General features: G+C 30.8%; 2 protein-coding genes across 3 annotated transcripts in view; both read left to right on the forward strand.

Annotated features, from left to right (window-relative positions):
• The window catches only part of LOC119686216 (netrin receptor unc-5), a 41,511-nt gene extending 38,135 nt beyond the window's left edge, over positions 1 to 3,376 (forward strand). Inside the window, exons 9-12 of one of the 2 annotated variants that reach the window (XM_038100729.1) lie at positions 1,406 to 1,534; positions 1,598 to 1,748; positions 1,806 to 1,879; positions 1,958 to 3,376. In XM_038100729.1, the coding sequence (XP_037956657.1) occupies positions 1,406 to 1,534; positions 1,598 to 1,748; positions 1,806 to 1,879; positions 1,958 to 3,276 (1,673 nt within the window). In that variant the 3' untranslated portion in view covers positions 3,277 to 3,376. The remainder of the gene's footprint in view (positions 1 to 1,405; positions 1,535 to 1,597; positions 1,749 to 1,805; positions 1,880 to 1,957) is intronic. The other variant, XM_038100730.1, reaches the window with a different exon arrangement.
• A 3,637-nt stretch (positions 3,377 to 7,013) lies between these two features.
• On the forward strand, positions 7,014 to 8,378 carry LOC119675169. Its single transcript, XM_038086357.1, has one exon. The coding sequence runs from the start codon at positions 7,014 to 7,016 to the stop codon at positions 8,376 to 8,378; it is 1,365 nt and encodes a 454-aa protein (XP_037942285.1).
• The last annotated feature ends 1,529 nt before the right edge of the window (positions 8,379 to 9,907 follow it).

Raw genomic sequence — 9,907 nt, forward strand, 5'->3', positions numbered from 1 at the left:
TCAATAACTTCAAGTATAGCTAAAATATTTGAAACCGTTAATCAAACAGTAAATGAATCAAATTTTACGACAAATTGAGGTTACTTCATTAATTTAATTGAAAAGCATTTATTTGTACAGTAGACGACAACATCGGTGGACCTTAATTAATTTTGTGACACTTCTGAGAAGGTTTTTGTATACATCCGAACAAAATTGAAAGACGGACATCTTCTGATAGTCTGGTACATGTTCCAAATCAATCGTTGCAACCGATTAAAAAGCAAAGTATTCCATGCTTAGAGTTGTGTGCGGCTTTTTTTAGAGCAACACTAATTAATAGAGTGAAAGGTAACTTAAACTTTAAAGTGGAAGCAATAATTAGACAGATTTGGAAATTGTTTTGCATTAAATAATTTCGGTGCAGGCCGAAACCATCAACAAGTTGTATCAAATAGAATTACTGCATTTCAATATATATCAGTACCAAACCATTGGCGACAGGAAACCATTCTTGAAGATAACCCCTTATATTCACATGATATACACTTAAAGTATATATACAAAACCTTATTTCTGTGTGGCGATGGAAGATTGCCAAATTATTTGTGTTTTACCGAAATACAGAGTGAAAAAAATATCAATACAAAGAAACTTTTAATCAAAAACCCCTCAATATTTCAATAATCAATATATTCCTCAATATATTTCCTAATTAGGTAGGTTACTTTAATGGTGGTTCAAAGTTTTTTTTTATAAATTTTTAATTACAAACTTCTATAACTCGAAATACTATTTTGCAAAATAAGGTTCGACTTATGGTGACTTCAAGTTTAAGAATTTTTTTTTTAATTGTATGTAATTTGCTCACTAAACCCTCTCGCACTCTATTTAGTTCGACTAATAGAAAATGCGAGTTATAGAAGTTCGCGTTATGGAAGTTTGACTTTATTTGGAAAACCTCAGGTTTTTTTTTTCTTCATTTTTTGAATATTGATACCATATAATCTTTTGCATTTTTATTTTTTTTGTAAGAAATTGCTTTATGGTATATAATGCTCCAAATTTCTTTAAAAGCAACAAAGTACTGCTTTTTTCAACCAATATGCACAAATTTATTCATTGGCATTTATACGCACTGAATAATTTATGCACTTTTTTTTTTAAATAATCGTTTTTTGGCTTAACGTTTTCTTCGGCTAGATTTTTGTTTGTCACCCTGTATCTCAGTAAATATTTAAAGTAGACTCCACTTTCCTCATACCAATATACGAGTTATTAGACCAGGGAATCACTTCGTATTTCTAGACGAATACCTCGAACGTACCAATAAATTTATCAAATATTAATTTGGATGACGGTGTAAAATATATAAATACTTTTTATTCTATTTTCTTATACCTGATATTTTTATATTAAATTTCAGATTCTGATTGGTCTTTCTACATTGGATTTGCTTTTATTTTACTTGTGTGTTTTGTGTTTGGAATTATTATAATATGCTACAGTCGGAGAAATATAAATTTTCACCATAACTACAACATGACTCAAACTGGTAAAATATAATTTACATTTATATTATTAACTTATTTATTTCAATATTTTTGAATATAAATAGAAGATATTTTAGACAAAAAATCTGTTCGAATTCATAATGATTCAGTGAACGAATGCTACGATTACATAAGCACTGATCAAAGGTTCATTATAAATGGAAATCCTGGGTATAGAATGACAGAGCATCACTATGATGTGCCAAATTTAACAAAGTAAATCGCATTTTTATTATTTTTAAAGTCATGCATATAACATTTGTTTTGGTTTAGTTACGCTAATCCAATTGATGAGCTAGATATCAGCAATCTCTCTGAAAGCGTAGACTCTACAAATATAGTAGTAGGTAAGTGTGTCTGCTCAAATATTTTCTATTTTAGATTAAATACTGATTTTGTTTACGTTTTAAATATATATTTTGCAGTGAAATCAAACGTCGACTTAAAAAAAATGGAAACTATTTCATCCGTAGCTAAAAACGAAACAAATGAAGAACTGGGTAGGAATGGTGGTGATTTAAAATTATATAATGGAGAAATTATACTCTATGTACCAGATCTCGCTTTAGGAAAAACCGAAAAGAAGCTCATATCACTTACATTGCTTGGTGATGAGAGTTTTCGAGTATCAAATCCAATTACAGACTCTTTTCTACTTTGCTCCGCAATAGTTCATTGCACTCCACAAAATTTTAATTTTTTGAAACCTGTCATATTAAAAATTCCCCATTGTCTCCTAAATTATGACCTTTGGAGTGTGAATGTCTTTCATGCCGATAACGAACTTGATGATATTAATATAACTTGGCGTAAAATTATTATTGTGGGAGAGGAAACAATTAACACTCCCGTTTTCGTGCAAGTTGAGCAGAGACATATATATATTATGACAGAGCAGTTGGGACGATTCGCAGTTACTGCACGTCCAAAATCTGACTTATGTACTAATCCTTCAATTAAAATGAAATTATTAGCATTTAGCCAACTAGCACCAAATAGCACTAATAGTAGTTTACGTATATATGTGGTTAGAGATCTTCCTAATAATAAAGACCTTTGTACAAATATTGAATTACAATTAGGCGGAACGTTTATGGGACAAAGTGATACATTCGCTTTCTTTTTAAATAAATGTAGTTTAAATATTAGAGTTTGCAGTCAAGATAAGGAAAAAATAAATTCAGCCATTCACGTACATACAATTCCTTACAACCATATTCTTAATAATTGCTCAATTTTACATTGCGAGTTTAATTTTAAACAAGATGAACTCCTACAAATGTCGTCTGAATATTGTGTAGACTTTGGACAAAGTGATGACACATATAGCCACGAAAACATACAGTCTTTTATCTTATCCAAAAACGAGCATATAAATGATGCGCATACGAGTTGGCTAACTACGATATCCTTAGATCATCAAGGAAATTTTGTGAATGATGCAGTTGCAACTAGCATAACTCCATTACCTCGCACAGCAAAACGTTTGATTTGCACAGCTCTGGATCCACCACGTTCAGACGAAAATGATTGGCGAATGTTGGCAAAAAAACTAAATACCGATCATTATATTGCCTACTTTGCAACGAAGCCCTCACCTACCGAACAAATTTTAAATTTGTGGGAATGTAAAGAAAACAATGCATTGAAGAGTATTACAAAGCTTTTACTTATTTTTAAGGAAATGGGCAGGCAAGATGTAATTGATATTATTACCGAATCTATTGGGCCGCTATGGATCTGACTTAAATTTACTGAAACTTATTTTTGTAGTTGCCTTTTATTTAAAATTTTTTAAGATAAGATTATAAGATTGAAATAAAAATGAAAAATGTTGAAAATCATGCACAACTGAATTTATTATTAATAACTTCGCCAAAATGCTTACAGCAAATTAATATTCTATTTAACTATTGTAATCAGCTGTTGAACGAATATAATGAAGTCGGAAATATTTTATAATTTATTTCTTGTATTGAGACATTAAATGAATGTATAAAAACATGTAAATTTATAAATAATAATAAAAATGAAAAAAAGTAAAAAAGTGAAAAACGTATGCCACATTAATTGTTTTAAGATTTTACAAGTTTTCTTATTTGCTTTAAGTTTACCCAGAGAAGTGTTTCTTAACCAAAAACCACGCACTGTGGACCGTAAAAATATTTATCAGATTTTTTTTATATTTTTACTCAATTAAGTACAAAGCAAAATACAAATTCAAATTATGAATTTCATGTTTTCTGAAACCCTGAAATTTTGAATTTTGTTTTAATTTATTTAGAAATATTCTAAGAAATTAGAAGTTTAGTCTTCAATTTTTTAATAAGTCAAGTTACTTGAATTTTTTTTATTTTCTGCTCTCGTTACTTAAATTAAGTGAAATAATACTGGATTCACACGAGAGTTTTGTTTGTTAGTTTTGCTGTCAAAAATTTTCATTTAGCATTGAAAGCAACAACAATTGACGGCTGAAATTACAAACATGACAGTTAAAATTATAAACAAAACTCTCGTGTGAATCCAGTACAAAAGAGTTTGTGGGAGTGAGGGTATATTTCGTGCTGTACAAAATTGAGGTAAAGCCGAAAAAGTTAATTTGTGTTATATATATTAACATTAGGGTGGCCCTAAGTACATTTTTTTCTGATCAGATAAGTTATATTGTTTTCTAGTACCTTAGCTGAAGAGAAAAATGTGTCAAAAAATTTTAAAAAATAATAGAAATAAAGACGTATCGCAATATCCTTGATAGTAGGACACTTAAGTGTAGATCTTTTTATTTATAACTATTTTAAGAAACATTTGATATTTAAAATGTTAGCAGTGATATAAAAAATAAAATGAAAATTAAACTATTGTATGCAGCTGATATGGATATAACACTAATGTCCACGAAAAAGCTACAAATAAAGTTTAAAGATTGGGATTTTTATTGGTAAAAGCTCGACTAATATTCATTACTTTAGCATCTAAGGCACTTTTTAAACGTTTTAATATGGGGTCTCATCTTTAAATTATAATTCATGCAAATAGAGATATAAATAATATTACAATAACGGAAATTTGCGACTACGATACCCACATAAGCAAGGATTCTGAATAGCAACAGTATTTATTGCATGTCCATGAATATAAAAAATGTTATCTAAATTCAACAAGAAGAGACAGTCTTTTACTTGGAAGTAATAGTTATTTACATATTTAAAGTTATATGTATCGGAAACTCAACCCTCTATAAGAGACAATTGATTAAAGACATTTTCGAAGCCTAAGAACAAAAGACCTTCTGCTCAAAAAGTATCCGAATTTTGTTGTTTGTTAACTACTCCTTAAGTAATAGACCTTTTTCAAAAATTTTTTTTTGTTGTTGGTACACCCTTTCTTGACATATGGTTCAAATTTGAGCGCCATCTGTCAATTAGTTTGTTTACAGCAGCTGTTAATGTGAGACTACCTCAAGTGCATTTAGCGATTTTTACTATGGAAATTCTTGTTGTATGCGATTTTTTGACCAAACACGGCACCACTGTCATCGCTCAGGCACCATATTCACCAAATCTGGATCCGTGCGACTTTTTCCTGTTCTCGAAACTCAAATTGCCCCTTCGTGGTAAGCGTTTTGAGTCGATTGAATCGGTAAGAGAGAATTCGCTGAAGGAACTAAAAGCCATACCTTCACAGGCCTACGAAAAGTGTATGGCAGATTGGGTTAATCGTTGGCATATATGTATCGCTTCAGAAGGAGCATATATTGAAGGAGATAAAATAAATTTGAAATAAAATTTAAATTTGTGTGTTTTATGTACAAAATCCGTGTACTTTTTGAGCGGAAGGTTTATAAAGGCTAATTGAAAAGCAATTGTTTTTCTTTCAATTAATAAAGCATTAATTTACGTTGAATATATTACAATAATATACTTAATGACTTGAAGACTTGCCAGTTATAATAAACAGAGAAAGAAAATATCTGTTTTATTTTTAAGTTGAAAAGTTGTTGCTGGACAACATTAAATTAACAAATGTCGTCAATTATTCTAAATTTCCTTAAAGAGATTTCCAGTTGAAATGATTTTTATTGAAACAGTAAAAGTTAAAATCAATGTTCATAAATTCTCTATTTTTTGCTTGTTTTTATAATTTTTAAAACTTTTTTTGGTTCCCCAGTTTTAATTTGTGCTTTTAATTCTAAAAGTTTTCGAAAAAGATTTAATCAAAATTTAATACTATAGTTATTAAAACATTTTTTATTTTTTGTTATTACAATTACAATAGGTCTGTTCCCCGAGCTACTCATAGTAAAACTCAAGTAAATCACAAGTAAAATTTACACGAAAATTTGCTGATGGAACGCACCTGTGTATACACAGTGTTACTCAAAGTTACTACGAGTAGCTCGTGAAACAGACCTAATATTTATTACTATTACAATTTAACGATAATTTATATATTAAGATGCTGGTCCTCATATGTTTAGTTCTATGCTTCTCTAATTATAATGAACTCTAACTCTATATACTCATTTTTCGAAGTTTCTTAAAATCAGTGGTCCACCGAGACCTTTGAGTTCTATTGTGCACTGGTATCCCTGATAATTGCATGCTGAACTATTCAGAACACAAGGTAAGTCTACAATGCATTTGATAGAAGTGTGTATTATAGGTTGTACACTGTGCAGAACTTCAAAAATGCTGAATGTACAGACTCAAATTTAAAGAACTTCTACAGCATAAAAGAGCGACTCACTATAATGAGCTAGCTATCTCAATAGCAACAACAAAGGACAGTAAATCCTTTTGTGGCAAAGTTCGAAAACTGAATGGGACTAGCCATATAAAAAATGCAAAGCTGGACGCACTGGAACTGAGTAAACACTTTGAGCGGATACTAAACAACAGCATACATAATGAGAGTTTAAGTTATGAGATGCCCATACTTGAAATGAGTGAACTAGATAGAACGATTACAGTAGCAGAAGTCAAAAAAATATTGCACAAGTGTAAGGATAATAAAGCTCCTGGAGAGAATCGAGTACCCATGGAATTCCTTAAATATGCTTCGGATCTATTTATTGAAAATATCACAGCATCATTTAATTATATCTACAACAGCGGCAATGTACCTGATTCTTTTCGCAAGTCGATTATCTTCCCATCGTACAAAAAAGGCGACACAAAGAATCCAGAAAACTATAGGGGTATATCTTTTAACAATGCCATGGCGAAAGTATTTGCAATTATTTTGAACGAGAGGCTACAAGAATGGGTTGATAACCATGCACTGATAAGTGAATTTCAATCAGGTTTCAGGAAAAAGTATTCAACTGTGGATAATATTTTTATTTTAACTAATATTGCAAAAATGTATATTGACAAAAACAAAAAACTTTATGTCTTTTTCGTGGATTTCAAGGCGGCGTTCGATTCAATACTAAGAAATGCGCTCTTCTATAAGCTTAGGAACTTAGGATTGTCAACAAAAATGATGCGGATTATTTGGAGCTTGTATCGTGGTAGTAAAGCAGCAGTGTGGGATGGAAATATTATTTCTGATTGGTTTCTTACACAGTCTGGGGTTAAGCAAGGCTGTGTTTTAAGTCTACTTTTATTTACTTTATTTTTAGATGACCTGGTTAACTTTTTAAACGGTGGCATCATGATTGATGGCATGCAAATAAAGGTTCTGATGTATGCAGATGATGTGGTGCTGTTTGCAGAGTCACCAAGAGCCTTGCAGCTAATGATAAATAGACTGAACGATTACTGTAATACCTGGAATTTAGAAGTCAATATAGCAAAGACAAAAATAATAATATTGAAAAAATTTGCAAGGCGTCTTGCATGCGATGAAAAGTGGTACATTAACGGTAAATTATTGGAAGTAGTTAAGACATATAAGTATTTAGGCGTTTGGATAACATATAATGCAACATTCGAAACACACATTAATAAAAGGCTAAAAGAATCAAAACTAGCAATAAACAGCACATGGAGAAGAGCATTAGGAAATGATACGGTAGCTCTTTCAGTTAAATACAAAGTTTTCCAAGCTACTGTCAACTCAATTATGAATTATGCTTCCCATGTTTGGGGTTTTGAAAAATATAATGAGGTGGAAAAACTGCTAACTTATTTTATCAAACGTATTTTTCGTCTACCGGTCAACACGCCAGACTACGCAATTTACCTGGAAACTGGCTTATCAACACTACATATCGGCACTTTAAAATCCCACTTTCAATATATTAACGCTGTTATGAAACACACAGATAGCAGACTTACCAAACGGCTTGCGACATACTTTTTAGGTAGAAGGAGTTCGTATTTTGCGGCATGGTTAAATTTAGCCGAGGAACATGAAGAAAATTTGAATTTAGAGGACATGAATGGTTGGATTGACTGGCAGCAGCGCATTCTTCTAAAACAGGATCAAAGTGATAGAGACCGATTTGTTTATAAGGCCAAAACAAGCTACTCTAGACAAACATACAGAGAACTAACTTACAATCTGGGGAAAATGAATTATTTTAATGATAAATATACTGTGGAAAATATTCGTTCAATTTTCAAATCTCGTACTGAACTCATCAAACTCAATTATTTACCCTACGTAAGTGGTGCACTATCTGTTTGCAGCCTATGTAATAAACAGGAAACGGAAAACGTTAAACACTTTCTCGCAATTTGCCCAATTTTAAAGGAAATAAGATACAAGTATTTTGGGAAAACGACTTTGAGCCAAACAGAATTGCATGGTATCCTTAATGGAATGAACTGGCTAAATTTATGCGCATATCTTAATCAAGCGATAAAATATAGGCAACAAATTATAGATGAGATCTTTTAACCGCACTTATGTATGCACACCAACAATATATACTAATTATAACATCAAACTCACTACAAGATTAGAGGGATTAGAAAAGTAGGCAATCGCTAGGTAAAGCTGACGACATTAGTCATAGCTTTAAGTAAAAAATGTATAAAGTATGGATAATGATTGTATGTTTTTTTTAAATTATTAATAAAGAAGAACTAACTACAGACTCAAATTCTACGTTCTTGTAAATTTTAGCAAAGACTTTCTTCAATCAACAGTTATCCGATTAGGTCTCGTGCGGACGGGGTCGCGTTTTTTCAGTGGTGTGCCAAACCGATTGATTTTACGTTAAGGATATTGCTTTACTAATCGTTCTTTACACCCGCCGAGTTTTTAATTTTTCCCATGTTTTACTACAGTTTTTTTTTCGTCTACAACCAGTATGACAGGCAATAACAATTATTTCAATAAACCTAAATTTTACATTTAGTTCTTTCAAGGCGGGGATGTTCATCCGATGAGTAAGTCCACAAAGTACTTAATGCTTTTTGATATACTTGATCTTCTGTCTGTCTAATTTTTTATAGTCTATATTTCGACTGCATGGGAAACTATGGACTTACTCTTCGAAGGTTTATATATTTAGTAATGGTTGTTTGCTTTCATATTTCTTTAAAGCTTGCAGTTGCAAATTTTATTTCATCGCAACTTTCACTAATGTTCGTTGTGAGCAACACTAAGTCAAGTTTTTTAACACTTGGTTGTCTTTAACCGAACAATTTTCGTTGGTTAACCAATAATTTCATGAAATTTCATTGATAGTTTTTTTTTTACTTACATTCTGCGAGTTAACTATTGATGTACTCGTAAAAGTATTGTACAAACAAATATTTTTAATTTCAAACTACGGTAATTGCATAAAAGAAAAATGGGATATATGAAGTCCGTTGAGTATTAATTAGATTGATGAGGCTTCCGATAAATTAATTTTAGGAAGAATCCTTAGTTGGTGTTTACATAATTGCAATAAAAATTAAAATAAAATTGTTGTTTTTTATTAATTATTTGATCTGCTGTTTAAATATCTAGTGTTAACTTCATTTTTACATAATTTTAACTTTTCTGAGACATGTAATACCTAGGTGTAAAATATAAAAAGGCACAGACAATTTTTTGTGAATCAATTTTTTTTGTGAATCAATTTTTTGGTGAATAGTTGACTATTTATGAGTAAAATACAGTTCAACATTTAAAAAAACAAAAAATCATCATTTTTTGACAAGTAATAAGAATGCAATATGGGTTTGAAGTTAATGCAATTTTTGCGAAACTCAACTTCGCTAAAATTGCAAATATCTCATTGGAGATGGCTGTTCCTGTGGGTGGAATTTCACGAAATTTCTTAACTTTCATTTTGAGTGTCAATATTCTATCTCTTATATATTTTTTGAGGTAATCAAAAGAGCAAAAAAGTTAACGACGTTTGAAGCCAATATTTAGACGTTTCCGGTGAGCTGAAAGCTCCATAAATTTTTATTACTGGTTCAAAAATTATC

The sequence above is a fragment of the Teleopsis dalmanni genome, chromosome 2, assembly GCF_002237135.1.
Source record: "Teleopsis dalmanni isolate 2A chromosome 2, ASM223713v2, whole genome shotgun sequence".
In the NCBI taxonomy this organism is placed as follows: domain Eukaryota; kingdom Metazoa; phylum Arthropoda; class Insecta; order Diptera; family Diopsidae; genus Teleopsis; species Teleopsis dalmanni.